The sequence below is a fragment of the Hyaena hyaena genome, unplaced genomic scaffold (genome assembly GCF_003009895.1).
Source record: "Hyaena hyaena isolate Hyena2069 unplaced genomic scaffold, ASM300989v1 scaffold_0, whole genome shotgun sequence".
Classification (NCBI taxonomy): Eukaryota; Metazoa; Chordata; class Mammalia; order Carnivora; family Hyaenidae; genus Hyaena; species Hyaena hyaena.
Genome location: NW_024080632.1, coordinates 3,963,313 through 3,983,810, shown reverse-complemented (window position 1 = coordinate 3,983,810; position 20,498 = coordinate 3,963,313). Strand labels below are relative to the sequence as shown.

Below are 20,498 nucleotides of genomic sequence, written 5' to 3'. Positions count from 1 at the left end.
AGAGAGGGAGTCACAGACTCTGAAACAGGCTCCAGGCTCTGAGCTGGCAGTCAGCACAGAGCCCGACGCGGGGCTCGAACCCACGAACCGTGAGATCATGACCTAAGCGAAAGTTGGACGCTCAACTGACTAAGCCACCCAGGTGCCCCAGAAGAGCTTGTTACTCTTGATCTCAGGGTTGTGAGTTCCAGCCCCATGAGGGGTGTAGAGATCAGTTAAATAAATAAAACTTTAACAAAAAAGGGTTATGTTATGGCATGTGAATTACATTGCAATTAAAAAAAATAAAAAAGAATGTTCAGAGCAGCTGTATTTCTGTTAGCTCAAAACTGAAAACAACCCAAGTGTTTGTCAATAGCAGAATGAATAAATAAGTGGTGGTATCTCCATTTAGTGGAATACTATACATAAACAACATGGATGAATCCTACAGACATAATATGGAGAGAAAGAAGCCAGCCATGAAATATACTGTAGGTATACCTATAAATAGATTGAAGAGATTGTACACATGCTTTCACCTTATTGGTTGGAACTTAGTCACATGCTCACATTAGCTGCAAGGGAGCCTGGGAAATATGCTCTGTCAGCCAGCTAAAATGGGGGGAAATGAGTTAGTCATGACTGTTGTGTGTCAGAGTTATCATATTCTCTAGGTGATCATTATCCTCACTCCATGTGAGAATTTTACCAGTGAGGTTAGCACCCTGTTTTCTAACACCAGTGCTCCATGCGTGCTTGTTGAGTTTGAATGGTTTTGGTTGGGGCCCAACCAACCTTCCCAGGGCTGTTAAGGAACGTGGTGGCCCTCACAGGTGCTTTCCTTCCAGGCTCTACTTAAATCTGGTCCTTGGCAATGTGAATGTGACCCTTCTCAGCAACCAGGCCAAGTAAGTATCTCAGACCCCCAGCTGGCATTAGGGAAGCCAGACATTTTGTTCTTTCAACTCAGGAGAAATGAACCAAGCTGAAATTTTTACATAAATAAAGAAATATTAATAGTTGGGGCTCTGGCTCTTCATCTTTCTGACACTCTCCTCCTCATTGAGAGGCCACCATGGGAGGGTTCTTTCCTTCTTTTCATGCAGTCAATACATTGGGTGAACAGAAGTGCCACTTTCCCATGAGATATGGCCCCTGCTCCATTCCACTCCTTATGACACAGTTCTCCTGGGAAGCAGGCACTACTGTCACCTGAAATCATGAGTCCCAGCAGTACAGCCGTGGTGTTTCTGCTGCAATAGCTGGTTGGGAAGGAACCTGTCTCCACCCCCTGCCTATCCCCATCAAAGGCCTAGATACCTGCCTGGGAGTCCAGGGACATGGAGCTTTGCACATTGGCCCTCTTGCTCTAATTGATCATCACTATTAATTCAAGACCAGAGCTTTTCTTTAGTGGGATGAGAAGGTCCTTGTGGGCTGTGGGTAGTGATAGATGAAGGATCTGATGGGGATTCTGCCCCCAGATGGGATACAGTTACATTACTATAACTATAGTAATAGTTGTGTGACCTTTCCTGGGGGTGTCTGTCACTGCAGATTTGCTTACAAGGATGAGTATGAGAAGTTCAAGCTCTACCTGACCATCATCCTGCTCCTGGGTGCTGTGGCGTGTCGCTTTGTCCTTCACTACAGGTAACAGGAAGGTGGTGGTGTGTGTAGGCATGGGATTGAGGGGGCGTCTCTCCTGCATCTGCAACGTTTGGTAGATTGTAGGTAGAGAAGAGCCATTTCTCATGGGAAATAGCAGTCCTGTCCACCCTACATCCATCCAACAAATACCTACTGAACAGCTACTGGAAGAGGCCTTATAACTTGTAGTTAGGAAAGAGCCCAATGGCACACGGAAATTGTGGAATATTATTTGGTCATAAATAGGAATGAAGTACCAACACATGCTTCGACATGGATGACCCTTGAAAACATTATGCTCAGTCAAGTTCGTCAAGAAAGGCCACATTACATGATTCCATTTCTATGAAATGTCTAGAACAGGTAAATCTAGAGAGATAGAAAGCACATCAGTGGTCAGGAGCTGGGCAGAGGGGAAATCGGGGAGGGTACTGTTGATGGATGTAGGGTTTCTTTTGGAGTGTTGAGAATGTTCCAGAATTAGATGGAAGTCATGACTGTACAACCTGGGCAATATACTACAACCTAATGAATTATATACTTTGCAAGGGTGAATTTTATGGTATATGAATTATATATCAATTAGGAAAAGAAAAAAGGAAAGAAGGGAAGAAAGGAAAATAGATCACAGACTGCCTGGCTGTCTGAATCCTGGCTTTGGGACTATCCTGGCCGTTACCATGAGCAGGTTCTCTCTGGGAGCCTCAGTCTCCCCATCTGTAAAATGAGAGTGACACCAAGCTGTGCTAACTGCGTGTGGAGGGCTCTGCCCAGCGCCTGGCACCAGCGATGCCAGTGAGAGCGTCAGCTGCTGCTTTTGGAGCAGGTCGAGGCATGTTGCCCTGAGAGGCTGAGGCCAGTGGGTTCAAGCTGTTATGCCTCAGGGGGTTTCATTCCCCCCCCCCCCACCTTTAGCCCCCACCCTAGGTTTTCTGCCCCGAGGGGAGGCAGCCAAGTACAGCTTGGGCGTTTGGCCTGCGTGTCAGGGGTTTATTTCCTGGCAGGCGCTTGGCTGGGAGTCCAATTGCTGGTCTGGCCACTTGAATGTCCAAACAAAGGCCCTTTGAGGTCCTGGGCCCGTGGCTGCCTGCTGCCTCGGGCCTGGCCTGGTTCCCTGGAGGGTAGAGGCTGCACGCATCAGTGCTGCCTGCTCACATGCCCCTCTGGAAAGGATAGAAGTTCTTGATGTGCAACCAGATTCCCTTGCACCAGGACATCCAGGGCCCTCAGAAGGGCACACCTGTCCTATGTTGTCAACTTCTGAAGTTCAGTTTTCTCCCCATCCCTTTCTGTATGCATTTCCTGTAAGCCTCGAACAGCATGGCTTAGAACAATAGAAATCTATTTTCTCACAGTTCTAGAGGCCAGAAGTCTGAAATCAAGGTGTTGGTGGGACCACGCTCGCTCTGAAGGCCGTAGGGGAGGGTCCTGCCTTGCCTCTTCCACTTCCTGGTGGCGCTGGCTTTCTTGGCATCCCTGGCTTAGAGAAAGCTGTTCCCTCCCGTCCCGGCTTCACATGCCTCAGTCTCCTCCTGTCGTCTCCTTCCCTGTGTGTCCCTTTGTTTCTCTCATGACCTTCTTATGAGAATGCCAGTCCCTGGAGTCAGGGTCTACCCTCACCCAGTATGACCTTAACTAATTACATTTCCAAAGATCGTATTTCCAAATAAGGTCATATTCTGAGGTCCTGGGTGGACGTGAATTTTGAGGGGACACTATTCAACCTAGTATACCTCCCGTGGGTTACAGATAGGACGGGGGGGAGGGGGGGGGCTGGGCAGGCGGCTCATCTCTCTTCTGTTGCCTTCAGGGAAGTTTGCCCTGCTGTTTAACCTTGGGAAAATGACTTAGCCTTTCCCCACCTCAGTTTCTTTACACAGAAGATGAGGATAATGAGAGGTACGTGGTAGGGTGATTGAGGGGGCCGGATAGGTTGTATCTGCAGTACCTCAAATAGTGCCTGGCACAAAAGTGCTGCCGAAGTGTGAGCAGTTGTGGTTCCTGCCATCATTTTGTGCTGGAGGAGATCACAGCTCAATATCCGGTGCACCCAAGGGGCTGGATTTTCTTTCCTTACTCTTGCCCCATTGGGGCGGTTTCCTTGCTGGGTGTCCCACCCAAAGGCCCTTCCATGGTGTCTCTAAGGCTGGAGCTGGGCATGGCTAATGTTCTTCAGAACCATGGGTTCTCGGTCCAGCTCTGCCACTCACAGATCATGTGACCTTGAGTAGAGCCCTCCATGTCTGTGTGTGTGGTTCCTCATCTTCCCCATGGCCAGAGGACATCTGCTCATGTTGCCTGGTCCTTGGGATGCTTTGGTGAGGCTGCTGGAGAGTGCTATGCCTCCTCCTTCTGCCTTCAGGCCGAGAGGCTGTCTGGTTAGACTAGTCCTCTATCAGGATTGGGCTTTGAAGCTGGCAGGAAAGAGGTGGTTGGAATTAAGCTTGGGTTGGTTGGGCTTGGGTTTGGATTTCACTCCTGGGCAGCTCACTTCCTCTCTATTGGGACCTCAGTTTCCTTATCGATAAAATGGGAAGTTGTACTGTCTTAGTTTGTATTCCCCCTGAAGCAACCCCCAAGACAAGCATTTGAGTGCCAGCAGTTTATTTGAGAGGTGATCTCGGGAAACATTGGTTGGGGAATGGGAAGTGAGACAGGAAAGGCTCCTCTGTGGGCATCTGGACTGCATGTTGCTGGAGAACTGGGGACAGCATGGAACATGCCTCAGTCATGCCACTTGAGGGGTGAGGGAGCAAGGGTATTTTTTTTCCAGCTGCTGTTGGTCAGGGGAGTTGAGGACTGCTTCCAGAGGATGATAACTCCCCCTCTCTTCTGATCTGCCTCTCACATTGGCAGAGTGAGCTCTGAGTCCCAGGCATGCCAGGAGTTGTCAGGTGCTGGGAGTTCTGTAGATGGGCACAGATGTAGTAGGTGCATCTGCACAGGAAGCAGTCCTGTAGGGTTGTTCGAGGACCCAGGCAGATGGTCCGTGTAATGCCTCAGCATTACAAGTCCCCAGCAGTTAGTGCTGGCCTGGTATGGCAGCCTGAGGAATGGTCCCTGAAGACATGCATGCTCCAGTCCCCAGAACCTGCAAAATATTATTACCTCATGTGGCAAAACGTCTTCATAGATCGGTTAAGTTCAGGATCTTGACAAGAGATTATCCTGGATTATTCAGTGGCCCCAATGTAAGTATGAGGATCCTTAGCAGTGGGGGATAGGAGGGTCCGAGTCAGAAGCAGAGGTCACGGTGATTCTGTGCCACGAAAAAGGAATGTGGGCACCTCTAGAAGCTGGAAAAAGAAAGGAAATGGATCCTCCCCTAGAGCCTCCAAAAGGAGCCCAGCCCTACTGACCCATTGCAGACTTCTGACCTCCGGAACTGTCAGGAAATAAACACATGACTGTGGTCATCTGTTACAGCGGCAACAAGAGGCTCATACGCTTTGGCAGAGTGGGCCAAGGCCAGTGCCTGAAGCATGTCCCTAATGTGCTGGGGACATAAGACTTTACTTCTGTTCTTCTCTTTCCTGATAAGATATAGGAAAGGACCAATGAAAAATATCCTGGTAACCCCGACTCACTCCTGGGCCTGTCCTCTGGAGGCAAGCCCAGAAGTCAGTGTCTAAGGGACCCTGTGCACTGGAGGGGCCAGACTCACGCCAACACCCTGTTCAAGTCAAGGAGGGCTTTGATTTCCTCAGAGTTAGGCATCCAAGACTCATTTCTCAGACTTTGGGTACTCTGTGAATATTCCAGAATTCTAGCAGGGAACATATGTAGCCCTTCCCATGCCCCAGGCACTGTTCTACACCCTTCACATGTGAGACTCAGCTGATGCTCACAGCGGCCTACACGGGAGCTGCTAGTAGTCCCCACACACTGGGGGGCAGCCGTGACGGCACGGGAGAATCACCAACATGCCCCCAGTCCCACAGCCGGAAAGTGGCAGAGCTGGGATTTGAACTCAGGCCCTGAGTTTCCAGAGGCCGCTTCTGGGCCTCCCGAGACTGCCTCTGCAGGCGATGGTTCAGGAGGGCTTGGGGTGGAAAGCCTGTCATCCGTGACCACAAAACAGGGTCACGTAGCTTAAAAGACACCTTCCAGCTTCTGCTTGTTGTTGGAGTCACACTCCCCCATTCCCTCCTGGGGTTATCTTCATCTTCCCAGTTCAGAGACAGAAATGGAGGAGGTGGGGAGAGTCCCCCTCCCGTGTGCAGATGGATGGCGCCCCATACAGTTGTTTCTCTTCCCACGCTGAATGGATGTGAAGGCACCGGGAGGTACAGAGGCACTTCCCTTTGGGGTGGGAGATAGAGCCTTCATGAGAGTCAGTGGCAGGCGAGCCCTCCAGGGGACTGTCTGCTGCAGCCTCTGTCCCAGGACCCTTCTCCCAGCGGTGTTCAGGTAGGGGGCTGGCCTTCCCATTTTACAGACAGCAAAGCTGAGGCCCGGCAGGTCTCTGACAGGGTCACATGCAGCATATCTGCCCACTTTCCACCCTGACCAGGGCACGGCAACGGCCCGGACGCTCTGCTCTGTCCGCCTTCACCGCTTGCTCTGCCCAGCTCTGGTACCACTGGGGAGGCAGGGAGTTCCTAAGTTCATCTTACAGACAGTTCAGGCCATAAGGACTTTTTTGTGAGTGCCAAGTTTATAGATGGTTTAAGGGGATGGAGGGAATTTACATTTTGACACTGTAGACAGTTTAAAAATACAGTATTAGGGGTGCCTGGGTGGCTTAATCGTTTAAGCGTCCGACTTTCGCTTGGGTCATGATCTCGCGGTTCATGGGTTCGAGCCCCGCGTCGGGCTCTGTGCTGACTGCCAGCTCAGAGCCTGGAGCCTGTTTCAGAGTCTGTGTCTCCCTCTCTCTCTGACCCTCCCCTGCTCACGCTGTCTTTCTCTCTCCTAGAAATAAGTAAAAAACATTAAAATTTGTTTAAAAAAATAAAAATAAAAATACAGTATTAGGTTTTCTGCTTAAAATCCTGTTGCCATTCCACCAAAAATTTTTACATGAGACAGTAAGAATTTAGAAGGGAGAGAGGGTGTCCTAGGCTGAGTGCTCAAGGAGGGAGAGGAAACCAGCTAGAGCCTTAAAGGCTGGTAGGGTTCCAGTAAAAAGGTGAGGAGGGGGACAGGTGTGCCAGGTGGAGGCCAGGCCTCCCCTGTCTGCCCAGGATCAGCGGGAGTTTCCCCGAGGCACCCGGTGGGCAGTGCTCACCCTGATTTGCTGTTCTGTGGTTGTGCGGGTGGGAGCTCCTTCCTGGTTCTCACGCCTGCTCTCCTCCCTGGGGCTGTTTCTTTCCACCAGGGTGACGGACGAAGTTTTTAACTTCCTGCTGGTGTGGTATTACTGCACCCTGACAATTCGGGAGAGTATTCTCATCAGCAATGGCTCAAGGTAACTGGGGACCTGGCTTTGTGGGGGGCGTAGGGAGAGCCAAAGGGACATCTGTCATGGAATGGATGCAGGGGAGGGCTGTCACCCTCAGCCTGTATTCCCTTCCTCCTTGGAGTGGGGGGGGGGGGGGGGGGGCGTCCGTGACTGTTCGGATTCAGGGAGGAGGGAGAACATGTGTGCTGTGGCAGTGTCACCAGCCCTGGTCAGTCTCTTGCTTACAAAAAACTAACTCAAATGGGTTTAACGCAACAGGAAATTTATTTTCTCATATCAAGGAATAGATCTATTGGGACTGACTTCAGGTCAAGCTTAATCCAGATGCTTAGACAATGTCATCAGGACCCACTTTCTCTCCACCCTTCACTTCTGTTTTCTACTGTGCTGTCTTCATTCTCAGGCTCCATGCGGAAGCCCAGGAGCTCCAGGCTCAGGTCTTCATTTCTAGCATTCTCAGCAAAATAGAGCATATCACTTCCTTCCAAAAGCCTCCCTGGGTCCCATTGACACTTGATGAATCATGTGGCCGTCTCTGAACCAATCCCTGGCCAGAGAATGCATGGCTGTGATTGGCCAGGCTTGAGCCCCATGCGCCCCTACAGCTTAGGAGTGAGTGTCAGGAGGGGCGTGTTTCCCCAGAGGAAAATTGGGATGCTGTCACCAGAAGGATGAATGGATTCTGGTGACAAGAGTGGATGGTCCCCCCACAGGGAGATAGGACGGAGGACACGTGGTAAGGGTTTTCGTTCAAACCCGCCTGCCCGGCTGGTGCCAAGGAGGAAGACAGCCAGGCAGGCTGGGAGCGAGGGTTCTGGGGTTCTAGTCCTGCTGCTGTTCCTGAGCAGCTCTGTGACCGTGGCCAACTGGCGTCCACTCTCTGGGCTATTTCACAGCCCCCTGGGGGAGTGTGTCTCAGGGTTGCTGAGTGAATCAAGGCACGATTGGGGCTTCCATCACTGAGGGCCTTCTATGCAAGGAGCCCCACTGTTTCTTCATTCTCCTTCCTATCCCCACCTGTCTCCGAGCTGAGACCCACAACTGGCCACCTGCAGGACCCATTTCCACAGGTCTGTTTCCTTTTTGGGATGGCCATTTTCATCTCTGTCTCTATTTTCTCCTGAGACAGAAAGTAACAACCTCCCAACCCCTCCCTGCTTCCTCCCTCCTGGACACTAGTAAGGAACTGTCATGAACTGTGTATTTCAGACTGGGGGGGTGTCTGCAAACCCCTAAGTAATTTGCCACCTTTTCACTTCTCTGCCCAGTGGTCTCTCATGGCAGATTCCTGCCCTGCCGGGCCTTAGCCTGCATGTAGAGCCCAGAGGTAAGGAGAAGGGAGCAGCAGTTTTTAGGTGTGCAAGCCCTGTAGCATGTAGCCCTTTAGAAAGATCAGTGTTTCTCAAACCACAGTCATTCCTCACCTATCCCCGCCATTTTTGCCTTTTCCATGTATCATCTGGATGACAATGTTCACAATTTAAATCAACCTCTCCTTTAAAAAAAAATATTAGTTTATTGTAGAAGGAAATTTTATTTCATCACCGTACATGGAAAACCAGCATCAGTTGCAGGAAGGAGGAAGTAGTGTAAAAATATCCTTTTGTTTTCCTTGTATAAGTTTTTGAAGTCAATTATTCTTGCTTCCGGAAGGCTCTGAGCCTGAGGCCTGCCATCTTTCTCTCCGTGTGTGTACATGTGTGTAAAAAGGGAGATTATCGGGCCTTGCATGGCATTAAAGAGACTCTCTCCTGGACTTAGGAGAACAAAGAGAACTGAAAAGATGACCTCTCCCCACACAGTTCAGTAGCATCTAGTGTGACACTCAGGTGTCATCTAAACCTTGATATATGTACCCTATGCTTTGGGAAACACTGAGGTGGAAAATCTTACCAAATAAATAACACTCATAGTCTTCCTTAATTGTAGTGAATAGTATCTTTCTGCTTTTGGGTGTTGTTGGAGGGGAGCCAGGGTGGTAGATAGTGGGGAAAGGGGGTCTGGACAAGTGGCAAAGTCTTCCTGGTCATGAATTCTCTTCCTGTTGCTGTCAGTCTTAACAGTTTTATCCTTCTCATGGACTCTAAGAGTATTCAGAGGCATGCTACATCTCTAACAGTCACTAACATTCTAGTAAGAGTTATACTGGTCACCTCTTTATCGAGTGTGATAACCTGTGGATGGGGGAGGGGGGCGTGGTTACCACAGAGAAGGGAGCAGGACTGAGTGGAGGTCTCTGCGAGTGAGTCACACCAGGAAAGTGGGGAGGGGGCCACAGCGGGGTAGAAGTGGGGTTCCAAAGCCAAGTCTCATTTGCCTAACACTTCAGCAGGTATTGCAAGTTGTAATGGGACTGTTCCCCTGGCCTGACTTCTGCTGTGACCTGGGGCAGGAGTTCGGATGTGGTGGGGGCTGGGATCTGGAATGGGTGGGGTGGGTTTGGTGCTTTATCTTATGGAATGACTTCGGAGGTGTGGTTTATTAGTTCAGTTAGTGCAATAAGCAAATCAAGTTCCTTTGTAAATCCTGCAAATGAGGGAAAACCACCGGATAGGAGTAAACCTGAAGGGGGAACGTATATAGGCATACCTTGTCTAATTGCACTTTGCAGATACTGTGTTTTTTACAAATCGAAGGTATGTGACAACCTTGTGCCGAGCAGGTCTATCTATCGGCATCATTTTTCCAACAGCATTTGCTCATTTTGTGTCTGTCACGTTAGTAATTCTTCCAGTATTTCAAACTTTTTCATTATTATTATATTTATTGTAGTGATCTGTGATCAGTAATTACAATTTGCTGAAAACTCGAATGATGGTTAGCATTTTTTACAATATATTTTTAATTAAGGTATGTACGTTTTTTGTAATTTAATTTTTTTTTTAATTTAGAGAGAGAGTGAGCAGGGGAGAGGGGCAGAGGGAGACAGAATCTTAAGCAGGCTCCACGCTCCATGCAGAGTCTGACACGGGGCTCAATCTCACAACCCTGGGATCACGACCTGAGCGAAATCAAGAGTTGGATGCTCAACCGACCACCTGAGCCACCCAGGAACCCCTATGCATTGTTTTTTTTAGACCTGCTATTGCGCACTTACTAGACTACAGTACAGTGTAAACATAACTTCTATAGGCACTGGGAAAACAAAAACTTCACTTGACTTGCTTTACTGTCACATTTGCTTTATTGCAGTAGCCTGCAAGTGAACCCACGGTATCTCTGAAGTATGCCTGTATATTAATAGTTAAAGGCGTTGAAACTGCCTCATGTTAACAGTGCCTCTCCCCATTCTGTCCTCCTGCTACATTGGCCAGCATCACAACAGATCAACAATCTGCTCTTTCCTCGGAAGATCCAGTTATAATTTTGAGGCTGATTTCTGATTGGCTAGGCTGAGGTCATGTGCTCATCCCTGAGCCAGTCACTGTGGCTGAAGGGATGTAGAGCCTTGATCGGCTGGCTCTGAGTCATGTGCCCAGCTATATCCCTCAGCTCCCCCTCAACCAGGCTCAGACCAGTGTGGGGATGAGGTGGTTCACCAAAGGAAGGGCCTGGTGTGAAACCAGCATGCGAGGAGGATGGGGGGTGTGTGGGCTTGGGGGAGGTTGGTGATTGACAGAGAGACAAAACAGCAGATGTCCTCTATAGTTAGTTCTGGGCCAGAATAAATAATGAATCGGGGATAGTGTTAGCTTTTCTGGCCAGCTTGCCCATGGGTGCCTGGTTCCAACTGGCTATTGTAGGGGCCTTTCCTAGAATAAAGACTAGGGGTGGCCAGGAGCAAGGGATCCTCTGTGGAAGCTAGCTATACCTCCTCGCCTGTCCACATGACCCGAAGCTCAAAGCCAGAAACAGTCTGTGATTGGATAATTTCTGGGGCCTGTGAAATGTGCACGTGTACAAATATGGGGAAGGTGTCCTGAGGGGAGGGCCATGGTCTCCAGCACGATCCCCAGACACTAGGCCATGCTATTCCTACATTGGGACTGTGTGTGCACCATTCTTCATTGGGTGTCTACTGTCTGCTCATTAAAAAGCCCATTAACCCCTACAAATTTTATTTTTGTGGGAAAACAGGCCCAAGGAGTAACCACTAATGGATGCAAGTTTCTTTTGGGGGCAATAAAAATATCCTAAAACTGATTGTAGTCATGGTTGTGCAACTGTGTGAATGTACTAAAAACTACTGACTTGTATACTTTAAATGGATGACTTGCATGATATCTGAATTAAATCCCAAAGTGTGCAAGTACACGCGCACATACACATACACAGGCACAAAACCAGCCCAGCGCCCTGGAGAGTGTGGATGGATGAGGGGGTCATGAACGCCATGCGGGGGAAGAAGCAGTTTCTAGTCTTTCCTAGTGCCTCTGAGTGGTGCTTATTTACTGGGGGCACCTGTCAGAGCTGGGCTCTGGATGCTGGGTGTTGTGTGCTGGACTCTGGCGCTGTGAGCTGGGCTCTGGGCACTGGGTGCTGTGAGCTGATAGCTGCTGCTCAGCCAGGCGTGCTGCACAGACCCCGCACCTGGCTCGGCCGCTCCCACACTGCGAGGGGGCATTTCTCAGGTGGGCTTTGGGGAGGAAGACAAAGGGGCATGTGGTGTGCCAAGCCTCAAGGGCTTGTGTGTGTGGCTCTGCAGGGAACTTGGAAAGAAGTGGTTCCAGAGAGGCTTCTTGGGTGCTTCTCAAGCTGGGAGTCTGAGGATGGGGCTGCCTTTTCTATCAGAAAATTAGAGCCAGGGGCCCTTGTAGACTCTGACAGGCAACACAGGGACATTGGGAGGGGGAGACCCATGAAGAAGTGGGTGGATGTCTTGTCCTGCACCTGCGTGCTGGTGGCATCTAGACTATCTGCTGTTTCATCAGCCACACCTCCTGGACATCACTTCATTTGTTTCAACATTTATTGAGTGCCTGCTCTTTACCAGGTGCTATTAGTGCTAGGAATAAAGAGTCACATAAGACCTTGTTCCTAACCATAACCCTTGAGGCATCCACAGGCCATGCTTGAACCCCTAAATTATGTCCAGATCTCTTGTGAGATTGCAAAGAGGAGAGATGAGTAAGATCCAGTCCCTGCGCATGAGATGTGTGCATCTGATTGGAAGGTTTTAAGACCACTCAGACCCACTTATTAAGACAATGCAAATTAAAACCTCAGTGACACACTAATTTTCACCTAAATAAGAAATTTTAAAACTTGGAATCCAGCATTGACGAGGGTTTGGGGAACCAGATTTCTACTGTCCAGTCCTTGGGAGGAAGGAGCCCAGCTGCTCCCAGGCTGCATTTGGGAAAGCAAATCATTGCCACATTGTGTTCAGGTAATGAGCTCTTAGGGGCTGGAGAAGATCAGCAGAGACCAAAGACAAGACTCCAGGATTTCGAAGGTTAAAAGGTTTGAGGGTCCAGCTTTCATCCTAGGCTGGGACATTGACACTGAGGAGGGATGACAATGAGGCTCCCTCCCCTGCTGTGAGAGCCCTCAGTTGGGGGAGCACTGGGTTCTGAAAAAGGTTCCCACAGCTTCTGGACCGGACACAGGAAGTCCAAGGCTTGGCAAGGGCTTGCTGTAGACGGAAGAGCAGATGAGACAGGGGCGTGGGCTCCCAGGGAGAAACTGTCTGGGATGATGTGAGATGCTGTGTGGGCAGTCTGTCATTTCTGTGTGTCTGCGTGGGATAACGTAGGTAGCTCAGTTCTGTGTAAGTGTGTGTTTTCTGTGTTTATTCAACACACTGAGCACCTGCTCTGAGCCAGATGTCACAGACACCTTGACGAAGAAGACAGACAAGATCCTTGCTCTTCTGATGTTTACATTTGAGTGGGGAAGAGGGTTCAGAGAAAAAAATGAATAATTTCAGATAGTGGTAAGCACCATGAAGAAAATGAAACAGGGTGATGTCATCTAAAATGGGGCTGCCTGGCTGTTTTAGATAAGGTAGCCAGAGAAGGCCTTTTGAGGGAGGTGACGGTTGGTCCAAAACTTGAATTTGGACCAGGAGACAGGCCACCCAAGTTCTTGGAGCAGAGAGAATAGCAAGAACAAAGGCCCTGTTAGACGAAATACCACAGGCTGGGTGGTTTGAACAACAGAAATCTATTTTCTTTTTTTTTTTTTAATATTTTTATTTCTAGGAGAGAGAGAGAGACAGTGTGAGCAGGGGAGGGTCAGAGAGAGAGGGAGTCACAGACTGAAACAGGCTTCAGGCTCTGAGCTGGCAGTCAGCACAGAGCCCGACGCGGGGCTCGAACCCACGAACCACGAGATCGTGACCTGAGCGAAAGTCGGACGCTTAACCGACTAAGCCACCCAGGCGCCCCCAGAAATCTATTTTCTCATGGTTCTTGAAGGCTTGAAGTCCAAAGAAAAGGTGCCAGCAGGATTGGTTTCCCCAAAGGCCTGTCCTTGGTCTATAGATGGTCACCATGGCTTCGTGTGGCCTTTGGGGGTTTGAACCCATGACACAGATCAAGATTTGAGCTTAGGTTGAGTCCAGTGTTTAACCAACTGAGCCACCCAGGTGCCCTTTAAAAAAATTTTAAGTTTGTTTATTTTGAGAGAGAGCGAGAGTGCACAAGCAGGGGAGGGGCAGAGAGGAGAGACAGAATCCCAAGCAGGCTGTACGCCATCAGCACAGAACCCGATGTGGGGCTCGAACTCACAAACTATGAGATCATGACCTGAGCTGAGATAAAGAATTGGACACTTAACTGACTGCCACCACACAGGCATTCCCCCACCACCTTTTTCTTAAACCTTAATTACCTCTTTAAAATTCCTATTTCCAGGGGCCCTTGGCTGGCTCAGTCAGTGGAGCTTGTGACTCTTGATCTCTGGGTCGTGAATTTAGCCCCATTTTAACATTTTTGAGAGACAGAGCATGAGTGGGGGAGGGGCAGAGAGGGAGGGAGACACAGAATCAAAGCCGACTCCAGGCTCTGAGCTGTCAGCACAGAGCCCGATGTGGGGCTTGGACCCACGGACTGTGAGATCATGACCTGCGAAGTTGGACGCTCAACCGACTGAGCCACCCAGGGGCCCCGTGTGTGGAGATTACTTAAAAGTAAATAAATAAAGTTCCTGTCTCCAAAAACAGTCACATTCTCAGGTACCGGGGTTTAGGGCTACAACATAGGAATTTGAGAGGGACACAGTTCGGCCTATAACAGGCCCTGGGGTAGCAATGGTCTTGGCAGGTTCAAGGAGAGGACAGGGAGGCGGGGCTTGAAGCGGGGTGTTCTTAGGGTAGTGGGAAGCCACTGGGGGCCCGAGTCCCGTGAGTCTCCTGGCCAATCTGTGAGTGGTTTATGTGTGCTTATGCATCCCTGTAGGACAGAGTAAAGGACAGAGTCATGGCTTGGGTCTATTTCATGGCTGTTTCTGGGCCACAGAGCAGTCCCCATGCCCCCCACGTAGCCAAGAACGATAGCTACCTGTGTTTCCTTCCCCACCTGAGCTCCTTTTCCTTCTCTTCTCTCCAAGAATTAAAGGCTGGTGGGTGTCTCACCATTACGTGTCCACTTTCCTCTCTGGAGTGATGCTGACCTGGTGAGTGTCTCATGGGGGTCCGTGAATGGGGGGAGCCGGTGGTAGGCAAGGGAGCACCTTCAGGGCTCCTGGCCTGGGCTGACTTTTGGGCCAGGAAGGAAAGCGTGAGCTTACAGACAGGCCACTGGGATTCCCCACGCCAGCTGGGAAGTTTCTGGGGAGGTCCCATTGGCCTGCCGGCTGGGGCAGAGGTAACAAGAAGTGACAGACCGCAGGGATGAGGCTCCAAAGGAGACAGACGGAGAGAATCAGCAAGAGCTTAGGCTTCAGAATGATGATATGGGCTCCCTAGGTTCTAGAATGGGCCTAAAGCAGTGATGGGAAGTAACCTGGTCCAGCCCGAGGGACATGGGTGCTGGAGAAGGACAGAAACCAGGGATCTCCATTTAATTTTAAAAGCTTTTCTCACTTAGCTGGAACAGAGAGGGGCAAGGATGAATGTTTGATTTCACAGCATGCTTCACCTTTGCTTTTCCCCACTTTTCTGCAGGCCTAACGGATTAATTTATCAGAAGTTTCGCAATCAGTTTTTAGCATTTTCCATTTTTCAGAGTGAGTGTTTCTTGCCTAGATTGGGGGGGGGGGGCATGGTTTCCTGTGGCTTTTCACTGATGAAGGCCCCTGTCCTCCCTCCTCCCTTGTGGGGGGTGTGCCTAGTGTGGAAGGGCGCTCCAGGCAGGAGAGAATCCCAGAAATCCAGGAAAGAGCCGTCTCCCCCCAGATTGCTGCCCCGCCCTGGGGGAGGGGCAACCTGACCTCCCTCACCCCCAGGAGCCCCCATCACTGCCGTTTCTTCCCCAAGTCACAGCTGGACCAGTTGTGACTTTTGGGAACTGAGTGGTGTTGGAGGCAGTACCGCAAAATGGGAATAGAGTATATGTTCTTTTTCTCATTTAAGAATAGCTCTGGATTTATAGACGGTGAACTGGTCCCAGAGGTAGCCTCTGGGAATGGGAAGCTCAGATAGTTAGGAACAGTGGCAGAGAGAGAGTTTTATTTTTCACCAAGTACCTGTTTGTTCCCTTTGAATTTTATATCGTGGGTATATTGCCAATTAAAGCAATACAATTTAATTTTTTAAATTTATTTTTAATGTTTATTTTTGAGAAAGAGAAAGCATGCAAGCAAAGGGGAGGCAGAGACAGGGGACAGAGGATCTAAAGCAGACTCTGTGCTGGCAGCAGACAGCCAGATAAAGATACGGGGTTTGGCTACAGGGCTTGAACTCACAAAACGTGAGATCATCACCTGAGTCCAAAGCAAGAGTCAGATGCTTTAACTGGCTGAACCACCCAGGTGCCCCATGATGGGTATTTTTCTGTGTCACTACGGAGAATCCTATCTCCTCGTTTTTAGTAACTACTAAGTATCTCATTGTATGAAAACGTCTCTTGCTGTCTTAGCATTACACACAGCTCCCAGCATGGTGCCACCATTTCAGCAAGTATCTGTTGAGTGCGCACTGCGTGCTTAGGAAAGCTCTAGAAGTTTCTGGTCTTTCTGGTGCTTAGCTGGGTCTAAAGATAACCTGCTCTCGTTGTATTCCGGATAAGGGAAAAAATGGGTTCAGGCTGAATACGTGTGCGCGTGTGCGTGCGTGTGTGTTGGGATGGGAGGGGGTTGCCCTCTGGGCAGTGAAGACCCCTGGGTCTGCACGGAGTGGGCGCCTGGTCCTGCAGACTCTGAGCCAGATGCTGTGCTCCCCCTGCAGGCTGTGTCCAGTTCCTGCAATATTATTACCAGAGGGGCTGCCTCTATCGGCTGCGGGCTCTGGGGGAGAGGAATCATCTGGACCTCACGGTGGGTGAGTAGCCCAGTCTGGGGTTGGGGGGTGGACAGCTACTGGCCCCTCTTTTTCCCCCGGACCTCACTCCTAACTTCTACACTGGGAGCATGAACCAATAAAAACATAATAAGACCTCCCCCACACAGAGCCAGGACTGCTGGCTTCTCGCCTAAATTGCTTTTCATAATTCGTCATGGATTCTGTTTCAGCTGACAAGCTTGAGGCCAGCTGTGTGCCAGGCTTTGATGCTGGCTTCTGTCTTAACAAGTGTCTATTTTTTTGGTCTGTGTTTTATAATATATATAATGCTAGCCTAGTGTTGTGCATGTATAATTTATGTATAATATACCTACATATAAATATAGACACAAACATATATACATTGGGAAGGTGTGCTTAACTTTTAATTTTTTTAAATTCTTTTTTTAATGTTTATTTTTGAGAAAGAGACATAGTGTGAGTGGGGTAGGGGCAGAGAGAGAGAGGGGACACAGAATCTGAAGCAGGCTCCAGGCTCTGAGCTGTCAGCACAGAGCCCGATGTGGGTCTCGAACTCATGAACCATGAGGTTATGACCTCAGCCAAAGTCAGACATTTAACCGACCGAGCCACCCAGGCACCCCTTAACTTTTTTTTAACTCATGGGATGATTGAAGAGCTTGAGAGCTTTTGTCTCAACTTTCATAGGAAACTCAAAATTCTGCCATCTTTTGAGATGGTCATTTTCATTGAACTACTCTGCAAAGCAGGCCCTACTTTGTCAAGATTCACTTGGAAATGATGCATGCAAAAAGTCCATTATCCAAAAAAATGCAAAATTCCAGGGGCGCCTGGGTGGCTTAGTCGGTTAAGCGTCCGACTTTCGCTTAGGTCATGATCTCACGGTTCGTGGGTTCGAGCCCCGCGTCGGGCTCTGTGCTGACTGCCAGCTCAGAGCCTGGAGCCTATTTCAGAGTCTGTATCTCCCTCTCTCTCTGACCCTCCCCTGCTCACGCTGTCTCTCTCTCCTAGAAATAAATAAAAATATTAAAAAAAAAAAAACAAAAACCAAAATTCCAAGCAAATTAAAGAACTTATTAAAACACAGTGCCTGTCACGTCAGCTTTCCACAAGTGTTATCAAGCCCCAGGACTAGCGGCGTGAGAGCAGTCAGGCTTGGTGACAGGTGTTCTGCATTTTCTCTGGATGATTTTCATAGCTGAGCACTCAGCCACCCATGAGAGGGGAGGCTGTCCTCCCTGCCCCATGTGGGTGACTGGCGTAGTTGGGCAGCAGGCGCCTGCTGGGGCTGTGGGGGCAACCAGTCCCCCTTACGTGGGCCCTTGGCTTCCTCCTTCCTCTCCACAGAAGGGTTCCAGTCCTGGATGTGGCGGGGCCTCACCTTCCTCCTGCCTTTCCTGTTCTGTGGCCATGTGAGTCCCCCTAGAGTTTGTGGGTGTCCCCTGCTCTGGGCTGGCCCCGGGAACAGGTCTTCAGGCCTCTCCCACAATGACCAGCCACCAGGGTCCTGGGATGCCAAAGGCCAGAGCCAGGACTGGCCCTCAGCACCGGTGTGCCAAGTCCCACGTCTTCAGGCTGTTCTGGCCCAGCATGGCTCCACTTTCATTTTGGGGGGTTCTCAGTGTCTTGGGACAGGTGATACCAGAAGCTCGGTGGGGGGGTGCTGGTCCATTCCCTGGGCTTCCCCATGTGGGACTCCAGAGGAATCCGTTGGGGTAAGCGGTGCCTGCCTCCCTCCCTCCCTCAGTTCTGGCAGCTCTACAATGCCGTCACGTTGTTCGAGCTCTCCAGCCACGAGGAATGCAGAGAATGGCAGGTATGGGGGAGGGTCGCGGGCGTGTGCGTGTGTGGGGGGGGGGGGGGGGGGCTGCAGAAGGCTGGGCCAGCTTGGAGAGAATTCTTGCCTCAGCTACCCCTTGATTCCCCACTGTGGGGCCCTGTGCCCAGAGCTCCCTGCTACTGGGGCCTGGGAGACTTGGGGAGAACTCAGGAAGCTGGGGAACTCCTAAGTGGTCTGAACACCCTATTGAATGCTATGGGGGGGGTGCAGAGGAGAGGCCGTCCCTGACCCTGCATGACCCTGAGGACTCACAGCCTTCACTCAGTTGGCCCAGATCTCTGCTGTCTGCTGGTGGAACACTGTAGTTTTCAGGGGGCTTACGCTAAGGAGGTCACAGGGACAGGGTGGGCATCTCAGCAGGGAGCTGATCTGAGGAGCCTTTTCCTCATTTCCCTTGCCCCCCGCCACACCTTCGCCTGTCTTCCCCCCACTCCCCTCCCCCTGCCCAGGTGTTCGTGTTGGCGCTCACTTTCCTCGTCCTCTTCCTTGGCAATTTCCTGACCACACTCAAAGTCGTGCACGCGAAACTTCAGAAGAACAGAAACAAAGGGAAGAAGCTGTGAGCCAAGGGACCTGTGCATCTCCATCCCCCGGGGTTCAAGACTGCAGGGCGTTCCAGCTGGCACCTAGCTGCCCATTCTCTCCCCACAGTGCCCTTGGCCACCGACAGCAGCCACCTCAGGGGCCAGCGCATCGCTGGCAGAAGGGCCAAGGCCCTGGCCCCTGGTGGACAAGAGGAATGTGACCCCCGCTCGTCTGCACAATGTCAGCCTGCCCCAGCCTATTTATGACATATTTAATACGGGGTCCTCCCGACTGCCCTGGAACCCACAGTCTTCCCCGCTGCCCTCTCGTGGCTGAGACTGGGTCAGTCTTCCTGGGCGGGGGCCTGAAGCCTCAGGGAGCCCCTCAGGTCTGAGTTTGGATGTGCCTCGCTGGGGTGCCGACCTGCCACTTACTGAGTCTGTCCCCAGCCGGTGGAAGGAAAGCCCTCAGCGTCCTGTGGAGCCTCCCTCTGGGGCGAACAGCTTCTGCTGTAAGCTCTCTCGGCCTCCGCTGCTCTGTGGTGGGGTATTTAAGTTCTCGGAGAACCACTGTCTGTCTGTGCCTGGTGCTCTTTGCGCTTCGAGTCCCTCCTGCTGGCCACCTGGGGAGAGCCGCCCTGCCTCTCGGAGGGCTTGGCCCCTAGGGTGGGGCTGAGGCGAGGGGGGTGCCGCTACCACCAGAGGGCGCCCCAGCCTTGGCATCACTTGGGTGGTTTGAGGTGGTTTGGTTGTTTTTGACTCTAGAAAGTTTGGCTTCCTGACCCCCATGCCTCAGCCCACTTTCCTGAATTCTTATGGTGAGTGGGACCCTGACTTTCAGCCCTGGTGGGTATTTAAGCCATCCTGGAGCTATCTCCCCACTCCCCACCCCCTCAGGTTCTGGACTGTTTGTGGGGGGGAGAATCTGAGCAGGCTCACTTCTGGGAGGTGGCACTCGGAAGCCAGGACAAGTCTGCTGGTCACCTTCTGTCCGGGTCTGTACTTGCGGGGAGGATGAAGAAGCTAGCCGGTTTGGTTGAGTGTTCTGCCCCTTCTCCTGCACACAGGCCTCAGCTGCCTTTATTTCCCTACAAATCCCCCTGGACCAGAGTTCACAGCTGGCATCCAGTCATGCTTTGGCCCTCAGAGGAGTTTAAGCTTTATTAATTGTTACATTTTTAAAATGAGATTTCCCCTCCACCCCAGTAAGAGTCCACATAAAAACCCAGATTTCTACTTTCCCTAGAAAAATGTAAAGACCTCTGTCAACATTCCCACAGGGCGGTTCTTGGCCGGGCTGAGCTGCCTGCCTAGGATGGGGTGCTTGCTTCCTAGTGTGCCACAGACCCCACCACTCCCTTTTATACCTGTCCTGTTTCCCTCGTTTGCGCCTTCCATCTGGCCCTCAGGCGCTTGGGTTTTCCCCAGACAAGGAGTCAGTATCCTTTTTCTGTATAGGGCCAGATGGTAAATATTTGAAGGCCAAATAATCTGTCACAACTACCTTAGACTGCAGTCGTAGGGCAAAAGCAGCTAATGCATAGATAAATGAGTGTGGCTGTGTCCCAACAAAACTTTATTTACAAAAACAGGCAGCTGCCAGCTTTGGTCCACAGACTATACAGTTTGCATACTTCGTTCCATATTGTCATTTGTCCATGAGTCCTTGCATTGACGCCACTTTGACTCCCCAGGGCATGGCAGGGCCGTGGGGAACCTGTGTGAGGTGGGTGGAATGCAGAAGTGTCTCCCTAG

General features: G+C 50.7%; 1 protein-coding gene across 3 annotated transcripts in view; it reads left to right on the top strand.

Moving 5' to 3' along the window:
* TMEM120B (transmembrane protein 120B) overlaps nt 1-19,314 on the top strand; it is a 63,786-nt gene extending 44,472 nt beyond the window's left edge. For 2 of the 3 annotated variants that reach the window (XM_039249988.1, XM_039249935.1), the window contains 9 exons: nt 831-890; nt 1,540-1,635; nt 6,953-7,042; nt 14,528-14,593; nt 15,084-15,145; nt 16,305-16,397; nt 17,727-17,791; nt 18,127-18,195; nt 18,669-19,314. In XM_039249988.1, coding sequence (XP_039105919.1) covers nt 831-890; nt 1,540-1,635; nt 6,953-7,042; nt 14,528-14,593; nt 15,084-15,145; nt 16,305-16,397; nt 17,727-17,791; nt 18,127-18,195; nt 18,669-18,782 — 715 coding nt within the window. In that variant the 3' untranslated portion in view covers nt 18,783-19,314. The remainder of the gene's footprint in view (nt 1-830; nt 891-1,539; nt 1,636-6,952; nt 7,043-14,527; nt 14,594-15,083; nt 15,146-16,304; nt 16,398-17,726; nt 17,792-18,126; nt 18,196-18,668) is intronic. The other variant, XM_039250055.1, reaches the window with a different exon arrangement.
* The last annotated feature ends 1,184 nt before the right edge of the window (nt 19,315-20,498 follow it).